General features: G+C 44.2%; 1 protein-coding gene across 2 annotated transcripts in view; it reads right to left on the bottom strand.

Moving 5' to 3' along the window:
* CFAP61 (cilia and flagella associated protein 61) overlaps positions 1–16031 on the bottom strand; it is a 91040-nt gene that overhangs the window by 35858 nt on the left and 39151 nt on the right. For both annotated transcript variants that reach the window (XM_050315758.1, XM_050315759.1), the window contains 4 exons: positions 13942–14069; positions 3990–4088; positions 1275–1443; positions 41–212 (listed from right to left, as the gene is read on the bottom strand). In XM_050315758.1, coding sequence (XP_050171715.1) covers positions 41–212; positions 1275–1443; positions 3990–4088; positions 13942–14069 — 568 coding nt within the window. The remainder of the gene's footprint in view (positions 1–40; positions 213–1274; positions 1444–3989; positions 4089–13941; positions 14070–16031) is intronic.

Genomic DNA, 16031 nt, shown 5'->3' with positions numbered 1-16031 from the left:
GAAACATTTCTGTAAGTGTGCACACACTAAAGCCCCTTACCTCTGGACGTGACAAGGTTTTCCTCCAGCCAGCATGCCGCCTGCAAGCAATCCTGCTCATCGTTGAGAGTGAAGTGATTGCAAGGGATTTTCCCCATGTATCTCTGTGGCCACTCACTCATGACTTTGCTGTCAGTTGGGAGTTTGATATCTGCTCCAGTGGGAGCCAGGGCCTGGAAGAAATGAACTGGTGAGCAAATGGTTATGTGGCACAGACCTTGGAGACATTAAAAGACAGTGACGCACTCACTTTGAATTCCTCAGGCTGCTGTCCCTGCACACCTCAACCCTCCTTCACACTCAGCAGCAGCAAACACTCCCGTAGGCACAGAGCATGGATTCCTGCTGAGCTGAGTTCACACATGTATTCCCTGTTTTCTGTGGGTTGTGGGTGACCATTTCAAACACCAGTGCCAGTACAAGTGGAAGCACATGGCAAATACCACAGACTGCACAGCAAACAGCAGAATACCCCAACACACAGCTAAGGGATCTCTGCAGTTCTCTGAATAACAAATAACTTGAAAAGGAGATTCCTTGTTAACTCAGACTGCCTCCACCTTTCCTCCGCAAAATCACCTTTCTAAAAAAAGAGATTTTGTCCCAGAGAAAGGGGCAAAACCCTGCTTGATGGTTCAAGTGCCAGGATTCAGTACCATGTTCACTGTATAATGCTGCTTTACAGTAACAAACTCCATCTGAATCACACAAAGCAAAAAGGGAGCTCAGCTTGATTCCACATCTTACATGCAGCTAAGGGTCTGCTTCAGCCTCAGTGCAAACTCAGCTGGGGTGCTACAATACCAAGCAGCATCACAGACATGCCTAGGCACGGTCATCACGTGAGATGAGCGATTAATTTGATAACGAATTCTCTCCATTGCCAAAACTAGGTCAAATAGTGTTAGACCAGCTGGAGTTAAGTCTCCTGTGGCTGGGGCCACATGTCAACTGGGCCTCCTCTCAGCAGGTTTCATGGTCACAGTGTCAAAAACACTGGCAGCTTTGCTTGATACCCAATCCTGAGCAGCGCCATTGCTGGTGGGAAGTTGTGTCCAGCCCCTCCTCTCCTCTGAGCTCAGCAGCGGCACCAACATGGCCCAACGCGCTGCACTGAAGGGCTGCAAACCACCCTAAGCCACCCTTGCTAAGGCCTGCTCCGCTAATGCCAGGAACACCATTCCCTGGAGGCACTGGAAATGCTGTGCTGGTTTTCACTCTGCACAACACCTCACCTGGTAGTTCTGTCCCGTGCACAGAACCAGGTAGTCGTACGGTACTTTCTTCTCCTCGGAAACAACTACGTATTTGGCAGCACGATTTATGCCAGTCATTTTACCAACTACAACGTTAACCCAGGAACAAAGTGACATCTGTGCATAATCTTCATCATTAAAACAGTGGCTGTGAAGAAAGAATATCTGTAAGTGACATTTCAGCAGCTGACAGCAGGCATTAATTAGACATCTGGTGAGCTCGGCCACGGCCCTCAGTGGTTCCGCCTGCTCCCTCACTGTGAGTTTGCCACAGTCTACAGTAAAAGACTAGTCATTACGAAATACTCAGTTACAAATTGTCAACTTTCTGCTGAAACCAAACAATCCCTCCCAGCACTGGGCCACACAACCACATAATCTAAGAACAAAGTCAGAAATACATGCTTTACTCTGCCCTTGCTTTGCAGGCTGATGAGAGGAGGAGGCTTTTGCACCTGCAAAGAAAATACTTTAACGGCCCAGTTCTTTCTCCAAGACAAGTCTCTCTCATTCAGTTTTTTCCCCATTTTTCCTGCTTTTTCTATTCAGCTTCAGCAGTCATGGTTGGGGTGAGATAAATGCAGGGAAGGCACCACTAGCATTTTAGCATCTGTGTTCCAAAGTATTCATCCAAAAAGTTTAAAAATTAATAAAAAGCTATGAAAATGGTTGTGAGAGCTAGAAGGAAAAGGCAGAGGTCTCAAAACTCCTGTTAGTGACCCTTTTACAAATGAACTTCTCCACAGTGCAAGAATGACAAATTGTGTGAGCATACTAAACTGTTCCTCTACCCCAAACTTTCAAAAGCCTTTAAGATGCAACTGAATTCCCCTGCGATGGTCAGGGTGTGCACAGAGCACACATCACAAGCACCACTTTCTCCCACAAGCTCAAATGTGATTCAGGAAAGGGGCTGGGCTGGAGCCTCTGCTGCCTTTCTGTGGCACCGGGAGCAGCGCTCCGAGCTGTTGCCTTGCCAGCAGTGCCGGGGTGCACATCCTAGCCCAGAGCAGCTTGATGCACATTAATTGTTGTTACCCACTTCCCAAAACTGCCCTTCAGGCTGCCACAGGAACAAACACAGTTGCTTGCATGACCTGGAGAATTTTAGGACTTGACTGCCAGGCTTTCTGAGGTGCTCTGCATCCTCTGCACTCACAGATACCAGAGACAAATGAATGAGAACCACTGACAATTCTGAACTGTAATCATGCAGAAATCTATAAATAAGGTAGACATCAAGGACAGGGAAGGGTTTTCAAAAGCACCCTCATAATTGAGGTGTGCAGCTCCCAGGAGACTGACACTCCAAAATCACAGGGATGCTTTCAGAAATCATACCCTGCAGAGTTCATTTTCACTCTTAATCTGCTTTCAGATTTTACCAGCTAAATCTGGTGAGGCAGCTCTAAACCACAACTTTCCATCAGGTAGGCTGCTTTGTTAGTACAACTGTTTTTTTACAGTGCACTTAGGAAAAAGAGTACATGCGTTTATGTGAGCATATAACCCCTGCATTTGCTAGATTTGTACTTAAACATGCCTCTTTCTACAGTAAAAAAATTAATTCAGGTAACTACTTATAAAAAACTTCTTGGCAAGGCAAAATACCAAATGAGATCAGGTGGTTTTAAACAGGTTCCCATCACATAATTTTCACATCTTTGTAGCGATTTCATCTGTAAGGTTCAGCAAGCAGACATGGAGTTGTTTTGTCCTTTAAAGAGCCAGCCCTTTAGTGCACTGCTGCTCACTGAGGAAAAGATTTGGTAAAAGACAATGTGCAGGCTCCAAAGAGTCACATGACAAAGCTAAATAACTTACACTAAGTTCATTCCCCAGCTATTCAGAATAAACGATCCATTTTAATTCCTTGTTTCTCAAAGCCCAGAACACTCATGTTCCTGCCTACAGGGAGGACTTCTAGTCACTATTCCAAAATAAAAAATAAAGCCATCAAAACAAACCCAGTGTATTTAAGTGAGAATTATGTTGTGTGAATTTTAATGAGGTAACATTTTATCCTACTAACCGGAAGATATTTCATAGTGTTTGACACTCCCTAGACACAGGCAGGGCTCTCACCACCTTCCCTTCAGCTGTTGTACAGCAGCCCCAGCTCTGGGACCACACTGTGGCATGGGTACAGCCCAGGAACTGTCACAGCCCAGGGACTGGCACACACAGCCCATGAGCAGAACTGATGCAACACAGTTCTGCCAAACTGATCCACAGCAACAGTCCTAAAATTTCCCCCTGTACTCCACTACCATCAGTGGGCTCTGCATCTCACCACATGCTGCTCTAAGTCAGTCACTGGTCATTTGACTAATATTAATTCTTGTACATTCTTTGCTTCAGCATTATTTGGCACAAAACCCATGAAAATCAAAACCCAAGTAAGATTTAAAAAGCAAGTAGACATCTTCTGTCATTTAACCTGGGATCTAAACAATCTAAAAAGCCTTGGAAGGCAGAGACCAGTGGACTGCTGTCCAGAAGTTACTGCTTTGGCACTGTTTCCCTGCTCATAGTTCTACCCAACTCCCCCAGGTGAGTGCCTGCTGGAGAGACAGCCTGGAGTATTTTGGGGCTGGCTGTGGATCTAGCTAAAATTTCGGACATGTTCACAAGAATTACAAGGTGCTATGTTTTCTGCTGGAGCTACAAAAGTGTTTAGATGTGAAGTCAAACCTGTTAATTAAAAATCTTCTATGCTTAGAGCCTGGTGGATCCTTTCCTGGAAGGCCATGAACTGAAATCAAGGTCAGGTTGTTAAACTTCAGACGTGGCCTGTGGAAAGAAAAAACAAACAGCCCCATGTAGACCAGAAATTCCAAGGGCACGTCAAAGGAGCAGAACAGCTCAGAACTCCTTGTTCAGGAGGGTACAGAAAGCAATTCCTTCACACAAGCACAAAGTGTTTGGTCATTTTGCTCAGATACAGGTGTCTCTGGATACAAGAAGAACAATTTCCACTGCAGTTTCAGTAACACTAGGGTTGGGGGGGCGGGACAAGACTAACAGTATGTTGAACTAAATGCGATCTGACATTTAAAAACAAATAAATATTATGAGTGATTAAGCCTTCTAATCTTCAAGGCTTTCTGTAAGTTAAGGATGGACTGATGCAAATGGTACAAAGGAATCAGAATGGTTTTTATCAACCAATGTTAATTTGTTATTCATACATTTAAAAAATATATTCAAACAAAGTTAAAGGTCATACTTAAACCAAGGAATTTCAAGGTTATGGCTGCCCCTCTCAAAATGCATATTAATAGTTTAATTCTGGATTATGGATTATCTGTGGTAAATCTCCATGCATACTCAGGTCTAGCACAAAGTAATAAATAACCTTCATGTAACAAAGTGCATATATTTATACAGATTATGGGCCTGATTCTCATTTAAATTAAGGTCACTCTGCAGAGGTGGGTGTAAATAGAATTTGCTCTTCATTTATGGCCACATTATGCTGGCTGAGTGATACAAAACGGTCTTCATGTAAATGAGAGTGAGCCTGATCCAGGAAGCTGAATGTGGAGTGCACAGAGCGATGCCATCTGCACACAGGGAGCGCTGCTCGTGGGGTGCAAACAGAACAGCTACAGGAACTTGGCACATCTACACAGCAGGACTCCTTGGCAGTTAGTTTGTTTACCTGGGATTAATTACATAAACATCCCAGATATCCTCCTGTCCTCCTGCCCTCGCGGCAAGGAGTTTTCCTTTCAGCGTGGGGCTCAAGTCATCTCTGTACACACCGCATGGCCTCTTGCCAACAGGTCTCCAAACCCAGGTGCTACAATAACATCAGGTTTCAGTTACATCAGCAATATTTAGGATGAATACATTGCAAGCAAGCATCAGAAACATGACAGAATGAAGGTCTGAGGCAACATTAATGTGCCTCTTATGCATGAGTGCACTACGATACACTTTATTGATCCGGTCACATACCATTTTCCTCTGCAGATGCTCTACCTCTATTGAGTCCACACGCCCTCATCCAGGATTTCCCGTCATATGGTATTTGTTCCCTGCTTCCCCATTGAGCGGGAGGCTTCAATTCAGACCTTTCACTCAGTACGATTTACTAACTAATGATTTACTTCTCCCTCAGCGCTCCCGTGGCATCCCCATATGCCCCAAACATTAATTCATGTTTCCCATTCATTCATCTCGAAGGCATCAAAATGTCGATTAGCATCTCCTTAGCATACTGGGATGAAATGAGTCATATCTTTGATCCACACTTTACACCAAGAAAAGCCAAGGCTCGAAGCACTCTGGCTGAGCTGCCCAGAGTGGTGCTGATGTTGGGGGCAGGATGCAGAGAGCCTGGGGCCGGTACCCGCCCTGCCCATGCTCCAAGTGCTGCCCAGCTCCGGGCACAGCTCTGTGCAAACAGCAGTCCCATCTTCAAACGGAGCAAACTGCTTCTGCTGAGTGTCAGATTTGTCCTGTGCTTAGGCACAGGCTGCTACCGGTGAAAATGATCAGAATCTTTAAATAAGTAACTGTAGCTACAATGCCTAACCCCAGGATTTCCAATACATTCACACATACACAGACACTTCAATCCAGGCCTGAACACTAGAGGGGAGCTGCAGTGCTCAGCACGGCTCCTGCTGGGCACTGGTAGAGTCACCACAAGGTGACAGGTTGGGGGGTTGTGACCAGCTCACTCTACACCATCCTCCCCTTTGCTCCACAGAGCTTTGTTATTTCTAGGCTAACAAAAGGATGGCTTATTTACTGCAGCTTTTGATTCCTTACTGTTGCCTAAAAGCTCTTAATAACTGAAAAACAACCAAAGCTCGGGAAACAGGTACTGGGTGTTGGGAGAGAGAATGACTTATACAGTGCTAACAAATATAACAATGCCTGGCATGAAACAGGGAAAAGCAGAGGTTCCTATTTGGTGAAGAAGTCTTCAAGTTAAGAGCCTGAACCAATGTAACACTAAACAAGTGCACCTGCATTTTAGAAGCAAATAATTCCAGCAGGGATTCACGTTGCTGTGGATACAGAGGGAAGAACAGCTCAAAGATTCTGTTAAAGCAGGGAGGGATTAGAGTATCTAGGGAAATAAGTAAAAGGTGTTGGGTTTCAGGGCACAGCTCTAGAGGCAGGTTACCAAAAAAAAAAAAGTCAGAACACCCTTGTCCTCAGAATAATACAGGGTTGTCAATTTACTGTGAGAATAATCAAAGGGACAAGCACAAAAGTTTTAGTACAATATTTACATATATCCTGTTGTTTGTGAATCTGTTAGAATATCCTTGCTTGGTTTTCTGGATTTTTGCCTGATGTCTTGCTACCCTTTTTTTCCCTTCTGTGTGCAGAATAACGATGGAGGCTTAGATGGTGGAAACTGCCTGAACAAATAATTTAATCAATTGCTTTCATTAAGGCCCTTATTATCACAATAAGTCACATCACTTTTGTTACAAAAAAAAATAAAGTGCAGTAAAGTAGTTCCCATAAACCTAAACATATCGATTTATTTGAAATCATACATTTTTTAAAATTACTTCTCTGGTAATTCATATAATCTAAAATTAAAAAGGGTGACAGAAGATAATGCTTTATCTGGCTCTCAAAATTGGTTACTATGTGCACTGTTCTCCTGTATACATAATCTTTAAAGGATAGTATCTGGAATTATAGCCTATCCAAAAGTAAAATCCTAACGCCACTTGGATTCTTAGCTTCACTGTAACAGAACCCTTGCAAAAATCACATCTTGAGATAGTTCTGAAAATGGTAAAAAATAGTCTTATTTCAGCACTAAATGCTGAAAACTGCAATGTGAAAGTCTTGCATTAACAAAACTTCAAAATCAAAGACCTGTCCTGAAACCGTAAAAGGAACCTTGAGAGCCCAGAATGAGAGGTGTTCAAGCAATACCCTGGTGTTCAAGGCACAGAAATTCAGCGTGCCCAGCTGTCACTCCCACTGAACAGGGCAGATGCAGACAGCAGTTTCCCTTTTCTCACAGATATAACCATTTATCCAAAGCAGGACCCCTTTTTCAGGAAACATTTCAAGAACTCAGCAATCAGGATTTGACTTGGAGAATGGACTTTTGACATCCTAGCAAGAATCCATTAAAAAACCTAGAGAATATTTCCTTAACCCTTTGACTAACACCCTTCAAGGACGCTGGGAGTGCTTCTCTCCACCCCACCCTCCTCAATGTTATTATCCCACTGAATCCAAACACAACCCTGTACCAGTTACTTGAAAGAAAATTAACTCTCCCAGCCAAAACCAGGGCAATCCTGTGTCAGAAGCTGTTCCTCTCCAGTTAAATTTGGCTTCTCCCTCTTCCCCCTTTAAGTGATCAGTCCTGAATTCCCCTCTGTGGGGTTTTACTGCTTGTCTCTCTCCTCCTCTGCACTGACCATTTTCCTAGAGAATATAACTAAACACATCAGCAACTCTGGCTCTGCTACTTTCCAATTCTCTTATTAATTCCTCCTTTTTTAGACAGTTTTATAGCCCCCCACAATCTTGATTTCTCCCTATTACCAAACGTGTCTTTCCAGTTTCTTCTTTCAAACTCCCACCCATCTCAACTCATTTCTCTGAAACATCTCAGCCTCCTCCTGTGGCTGTCACTGCTTTTGTCCTTCCAGCCACCTTTCACTGCCCAGCAACTGGTTTTGCTTTCCTCACTTGTGTCATTTTTTCCCAGCCTTTTTTGCACCATTCTTCTTCCAGTGATTGTGGCTCTACAATGTAATTCAGTTGAGTCTTTTTCCTTTGTTAGACTAATCCTTTTCTGCACTTTTCCTCTCAACCCATACTGACCTTGGCAATTTTACCACTAAGCTCTTCTCCCTCCCTTCCCCACCTTGTTACATTTTCTCCCAAGACTCTGACAAGGTGCCCCCATGCTCGAGTGTGCTGATCCCTGAGCACACTCAAGTGCAGCACTTACCAGCAAACTTTTAACACCACACAAACAAGGGCCAAGTACGTGTTTATTCGCATATTTGCTTATTTCCTTCCTTAGTCCAACATCACCTCAGGCTCAAACATGAACTGCCTCACCACTCTGCACTGAGCAGTACTGTGAACACAGTCAATTTTTGTAGCACACTACAGACCAAATAAGGACTCATCTGACAGAGTTACACATTTCTTAGGAGGCTCTTCCAAAAACTGAGAGGGTCCTGTCAAGATCTGTGGCATTTCCAGGCTCTAGCTTATTAAAACCAATGTGGCCAAGTTCTTACAGTGTGATTTGCTCAGAACAAGGAAACATAAAGAGCTCTTTCCTTGGCCCATGCAAAATACACAGCTAATCAGACCCATCCATAGCCTTGTGTGGGGTCATTCATAGCTACAGAGTTCACGAGGGCAGCCCTACCATCCCAAATCTAAGGTAGCTTTCAGTCTGACCAAATCAAAGTACCATCCAACCACTGCTTCAGTGAGAGCACTTCCTTCCTAAAATTTCAATTTCCATTCCACAAGTGTTCCAGCATTTCATCCTGTTCAAAAAGGGCAATTATTTTTCTAGACAGAAAATGAGGGTTATCTGATGGCCTTGGTAGTTACAGTCTCTCACTGCTTAATTGCCTGGCAGATTCCAAATCACAGTTGAGAGGCATCATCTCCATTTTCCACAAATACAGGTACCATAAATTGGGCAGTAAAACTACAGTGTGGTTGAAATTTTGTTGGTTTGCCTGCTGCTGGGTGAGTGCTTCAGTGAATAACACAGTGCAAATCCCAGCTTGTGGAGCCACAGCCCTGCAGAGCTCCAGCTCTCCTGCCAAGGCAACCGGGACAATCTCATCTCAGTCCTGTATCTCATGTCCTCCCACTGTCACCCCAGACTCCTTCCTGGGATCTGGCAGGTCAACACAGCAATCCAGAAAAGGAACCTCAACACTTCCACTCAATAAGCATTCAGAAACCCAAGCCAGTCCCTTCAGTTAGTGACCTCCGTTTGTCACCACTCACTCTGCTCATCACAGTACACAAACGGGAATCAAATCCACACTAATCACTAATGGGAAGGATCACAGCTTAATCAGACAGCTCATTTTTTACCTCCACTGCAGCAGCCTGAAGAGCCTCCTGTGCTTCCAAACCAACCCACAGACAGCCTACAGACTGCCCTGGAGAGCTGAGGGGTTACACCCCCTCTGTCACTTGAGCAGAGAGCTAGAGAACCTAAATGCAGTGTCTGCACTTGGAATGCTCCTGTATTTGCTCTGAACTGCGTCGATCAGAGGTACCAGGTTACAAAGCCCACAGTGCTCATGTCCCACTGAGTCACCAGGGTGGGATGACAGATCCAAACCAACATTCTATAAACCCCACGTGACTCACTCCAAATATCAGCAGGCTTTGTATGAGAAAAATACTATTGCCAGAATCAGTTTTAACATGCAACAAGAAGTTATGACTGTTCAAATATAAATAGTAACAAGAAAAAAAATACACAAATACTTACAAATTTCAAGTGTGAAAAGAAAGTTTGGGCTCAGAGAAATGTTTGCATATGTTTAAAGGACACATACTTCAAGTTGAAATCATCTCATCTAAAACTTCAGACGGCCTCGAAAGCAAGACAGTAACTATAAAATAACCCCATATTGATGCTAATTGAGTCTTGCTTTCTGGCAGAGGCTGTTGGGAAGGCTGATCCTGACCCACATCTTCTCCCCTCATTTACGTCTGGTATCAGTCACTGCCATTGTTCATTGTGATCCCGACTGCGCAACAAGGCCAGCTATGACCCCTCTGATTTATCTCTGTCACAGCTTGAGCTCTGTTCACCAGCAACGATGGAAGGCAACAATGTCTGAGGGATGCAGGCCTGGCAACACTGAGCACATGGCCTGGGTTTGCCTTGGTATGAAGAAAAGGCAGAGGGAAGCACACGTGTATCAGTTCATGTGGCAAAGACAAATAGTACAAAACAATAGGGATCACTAACCCATTCATTACATGTTAGCTCTGTGATCAGCAAGTAAGCACTAACTATTTAATTAGTCAACTAATTAGTGACAGGCAACATGGAAGGCTTCAGATGTTCCCAGACAAATGCAAAGATAAAAAGCCTAATTAACCAGCAAGCATTATGCTAACTACTGCCAAGGAGGCCAGATGTGCAGGATATTGTGCACCCCGGTGGTGCTACAAGATAATGGCAGTGATAGCTGCTCTGCTGGGAACCCTGTTCAGACCCTGCCCTTTCGGTGCTGCTCCTGGGTACCCTGAACTCATCCTGCAGAGAAAAACTCAGGTTTACTATGCTGGACTCTGATTCTACCCTAAGAATAAAGTTCAGGGCTTTGGCAAAAGTGACTTTAATCCCCCTGGTTTTTAAACATGGTAGTTATTTTGATGCTCCCATATGGAGAGGGAAATAGATTTCACAACAACTTCAAATGAAATATTGTGATCTGAGACACCATTCATTTATGACTATTTTATGTAGCATTCTATGTATACTCCAACATCTGCAGAGAGTAACTCATTGTTTACACCAGGGGTTGGATTAAGGAGGTTTTCAAAGTCATGGATTAAGAAGGGTTTTCCCTGTAATCAGAACACAATAGTGCTTTCCACAGCTATATGCAAAGAGTTGGGTAAAAGCCCATTGGTTCCCTGTGCTGGAACCAATGACAAGAAACTGCTGGGAACATGCTCTGCATTCCTGCAGCCCAACTTCCAGCCCTGCAGCTGGGGCACATGGATTCACAGGCTGCTCCAGGAACCAGCCCCTGGAACAACCTGGAAATGCTGTGTCCTGTGTTCTTCTGGCCTAACACTGCAGCCATGCCCATCACTCAAACAAGCAAAGGAAAAAAAACAAACAAGAAAACCTCCCACTGTCACACCTGTACCTCCCAAACAGTGGCTCTGCCCTCGGTACTGACTCCAGCAGTCACCTGGCTCTCCAATAAAATCCATGTGCATTGCCAAGAAAAGCATCAGTGCGCTGAAAATGTGTCTGCATATGACCACATTCCAAGAAAAAAAAAATCAGGAGATACTTATTTGAATGGTGAAACCTGAAAACCGGTATCAGTGGCCTGACCCAGCACTAGATGGAGCACAGGATGCAATTCCCCAGGGCTCAGAGCGCCCCAGGATTAGGAAGAAGCTCCCCGCACTCACAGGCTACTCCACACCCCTGTTGGCAGCATTTCTGCGGGGCCCTGGGAAGTGAGGGACTCCGGTGGGTGCCCCAGTGCTCCGTCCTCTGGGACTGCTTCCCAAGGATCCAGCAGCAAGAACCAACACAGCCAGGGAGCGGGGCAGAGGTTTGTGAGGTCCCAGATGGAAGCACACGGTGCCTGAGCAGCACGGAGGATCCCCAGGCTCGGGTGGGTGTGACAGTGTCACAGCTGCTCCGCGCGCTGCTCCAGGAGTGCCGTGCCCAGGATGTGCTGCCCACAGCACAGCGGGAGCAGGAGCCATCCCACCACGGGGGAGCAGAGCTCACTCTTAGGGTTATTTCTCTGCTTAATAAACAAATGTATTTCTTCAGTCTCAAAGAAATTGAAAACACTTGCAAGATCAAGTTCTAATAACTGCCATGTTGGTAAGCGAATTACATTTGTGTGTCTCCATGGTGACCGATAATGTAAAATAATTAAGTATGAAGAATAACAATGAGAAAATGACTTCCTCTTTTTAAGGATTAGGGCTCATAAATTGATTCAATCCAGCTATTTTTAGTGCGTGTAACCATCGCAGGGAATATTAGAAAATTATGAGCAAATTAAACTAAACTGCTTTAAAAGGCCTTCACATTGATCAGAAGGCTATTTGCTGCTGATGTGAAAATTAAAAAATAATCTTTCCTAAATTTATACCTCTATTAATATAAACTCAGTGCACTCAGTTGCTCTTGGAGCAGCACCCTGTGGCTCAGGGGGAGCTCATCTGTGCAGCACTGGAGACGAGCTCTCTCCTGCACACAAGGAGGATGTGTCCTGCAGGAACTCTGATAGAGTTGGGATCAAACTCAACTCCTGCCTGAAAAGCCTTGGCTGAGACAGTCTGAGGGCAACACCTGTAAAGGCCTGTTCGCTACAGACTCAGCTACTGGCTGACACACCTGGAGCACAAACACACTATGGTTTCCCTCATAGTGTTTGAAAGCACAGCAACGAACAGCACAGGGTGAGCGGTAAGAAAGAGGTTAAAAGCTCTGAAGTACATTTTTAACTGAATTTGGAGTAGAACTGAAAGCCTAAAAGGTGCTAATAAGCGAAGGATGAGAGGAAGTGATTTACCCCAAGATAGGATGCTTTACAGGAAAAGTCAGGAACACGATAAAGAGCACGGAGCAGGAATTTTTTCTGCACTCCTCCAGCAGTACAACATCCACAAAGCACTTCAACTTATTTTTCTTTTGACATATTGCCAATTTCATTTGTGATGTTATCAATGGTTGTTGTAGAAATACGAACTCCCGGTTTAACTGAAAAAAAAAGACAGAATTTTGCATTCTCTGTCCCCCCACTAAAGTACCAAATGCCCCCAGTTCCTGTAGCATTCCAATCTTGTTCAGGATTTGAATTTCGCATTCATTTCTGCAAGTGTTTCAGGACATCTCTAGTATGTGTGAATAAACTGCAGAAAACACTATCTGCAAAGAAACTGCATTTTCACAGTCTGACTTCCAATAAGCCCCTGAAACTGCTGTGGAGGAGGTACTGGCATAGCAGGTGCAACAGTGAAACATCAGAGAGAGCACCCTGTCCTCACTCTGGGAAGGCTGTGGAACAGCAGACCTCACCCATGAGTTTTCCCTGCCTTAGACAGGGGAAGGTATAAAAACAGCTGCATACTCCCCTTCTCCACGAGTTTATACAGTTATTTACTCCAATTTGGATAATTCCAGATAACCACAGCAATTCTATTTGCAGTTTTACTGCTGAGAAATGCTTTAGTGAATGCTGCCAGCACATGCTCCAGGTGGGGTCACAGAGAGTGGTGTCCTCTGCCAGACCTTTCCCACATCCACACTCAGGTCCGCAGCAAAACAGCAGAACCACCAGAAATTACGATTGTGATTCCTAAACAATCCCAAACATCAAAAGCCTCATCAGAATCAAAGGAAACAAAAGGTGTTATGAGAATCAAAAGCATCACAGTGAGACAACTCAACAAGCTCACGTGGCACATTTCTGCACAGCTCTGAAAATGTGGCATCGTCACAGGGGAAGGGAAGGAGGGATCCAAGCAGCAATTTGGGATCCCACTGGGCACAACTGGCTTTAAAGGTCAGCACTGCTTTGGAGCACACATGAGGGCTACTGACTTCCACCCGCAACAATCTGGTGTAAGAACAACATCCAAGGAGGCTTTAAGTGCTTCCAATTCTCATCATCAGGGTGCCTCCACCCTGAGGATCTCCGGGTGACTCGGAGCAGCCTGGAAGCCTTGGAGCCCCAGAGGAAGTCAGGGTGCCAGCGCACACCTCTCTGCATCTACAGCTGCTCAGACCCGTAACTTGTCTCAGCAAGTACTCTGAGACAGACTCAAGGCACACTTTACATGGAAGAAACAAGCCCCTTCATATAAAAGGGAACCCAAACAAGTTCCTTCACACAAAAAGGACACATTCTTCTCAGTAAAGGAAATAAAATTAAAAACTTACCAAAAAATCAGTGTTTCCAGAAAGGAAATTCCAACATCAGATGCACCAATCACCACAATTCTAGTGTTGATAGACACTTTAGATTCCAGCACCAGCTTTCGACTTGTGAGGTTCAAAGAGTAACTCAACTGCAAAAACATATGTAACATGAGATAGAAATGCATTAAAAAAGCAGCCAAAGCCTGCTAAGAATCATGAAGCTCACAGTGATGTGTTACCTTGCATTCTCACAAAACTTCCTATGGCTCACTGACATGACTAATACCATGATTTTTCTGTGCACAGCACCAGATGAATGATACAGAAATGCTGAAATACGTGCATGTTTAATAGAAAATTAGCAGAGCTGAATGATCTGGCTTCTCCTGAGCAAGACACTTTGGAGTCCTCATAGGAGAGGACGAAACACCGTCTATGCTCTCACTCACTGCATTTAGCAAACACCTGGAGAACACACATTTGTATACTGCTGAGGCCATTTTTATGCCTTCTAGAGCAGTTTTCACTCATGATGGTTTATTTCTGGAAATGATTTTACTCAAATTAACTAGAAACTTGTATTTTGAGTGTCTTTGTGTGTTGAATTGAAAACATCCATAATTATCCTTCTCTTTTCTTGGAATACAGAGCAGGCACCCAGAAAGCCAAGTTGTCACATGCATAAGCAAGTACTTCAATGCCCCTGGGATCAATACTCCAGTCACAAAATCTTACTATAGTGTTTGTAATGACTAATTTCAGTTTCCATACTACTTAATGCACACCCTGGCTATATAGGCAATAAACTCCATATGGGTTTTTTTTCCTCCATGTGTCTCTAAGTCTGTACCTAACAGAGATTCTCAAAATCAATATGCAAGAAAGAGCCAAGAGGTAACATTGCATTTGACAATTTTTTTTTCTTCCCTGAACTATATTTAGCTTCTGAATTTCTGATGGAAGGCAGGGAAATACTTCCCATCTCACAGTACAACACGTTGCATTTTTCTGATTGCTCTGGGTTGCCTGCATTCCCATTTCATAGAATGCACAAGTGCAGAGTCATAAATGCACTGGGAAGACCAACGCAAAATGGAGCCACTTTTGATGTTTGTCAGACCCCTCTGTAAATTCCTGCTGTGGCACTTAGGCAGGAAGCAATCCAAGGCTTCTAACAGGTTTTCCTCTACTACAGAGAGGAGACAGAGGGTTAATGATATTAAGTCCTCTGAATTCCTCCTATGAAATTACAGTAGAAATATATTCTCTATATATTAGTTGACAGTAATTCAGCAGATGAAGAGTGTTTTATTTTAAAGCCATGGTAATTACATGTGCCTTCTCAAGAGGTACACGGCACATTGAGATCCCAAAGAGATCTTTTATGCCGTGTCTCTGCACTGGTGCAGCCCCAGCACAGAAGGAGGAAAACTGTCTGGAGAATGACTAGTGCTGTCCTTAAGGAAAGATTATGGACCAATGCGTTGCCAACTGGCATCGCTGCATAGCAACTCATTTAGAATGTGGCAACACTAAATGTTGCCTTTGGTAAGGCAACATTATTTTTTACTGCCAGACAAATGTTCTTCAGGTTGCAGTTCACCATAGTGCAACGAGGACATCCAGTGGTGAGCCAGATTCATCTCAGGGACGGTACTGCCCTAGGAAAATTCCAGAAGATATCTGCAAAAGTGTCCCAGTCCGTGGTGGCTGCTTAGCAGAGGTCAGCTGTGTGACAGCCAGCACATGCTGCAGTGAAGAATGCCTGGGCTTGCCAGGGAGAAGCACAGAACCACCCTAGTGCTCCTGAGCAGAGTTATACGGGACATCAGCAAGTCCACAGAGAAGCCAAACAGTTCCATCTACAGCCAGTGCTTTTGTACATGGTTAAATGCTCCTTACAGCAGGGTCTGCCACTAAAGGGATTTTGGTCACAAGTTAGAATATGCCTATAACACTTGCACATTTCAGAAAACAAAGAAGCCTTTTGTATTCCACTGAGAATTGCTGGGAGAGGCTTTAGGAAATGAGAAGAACTGGTGCCCAGTACTACAGGCATGCTTAAAATAAACCATGCTCTTTATATCATACTAAATGGTTGTGCCCCAACT

Source organism: Myiozetetes cayanensis, unplaced genomic scaffold, assembly GCF_022539395.1.
Source record: "Myiozetetes cayanensis isolate MyiCay16 unplaced genomic scaffold, myiCay2020 scf2-11, whole genome shotgun sequence".
In the NCBI taxonomy this organism is placed as follows: domain Eukaryota; kingdom Metazoa; phylum Chordata; class Aves; order Passeriformes; family Tyrannidae; genus Myiozetetes; species Myiozetetes cayanensis.
This window is presented reverse-complemented; position numbering and strand designations above follow the sequence as displayed.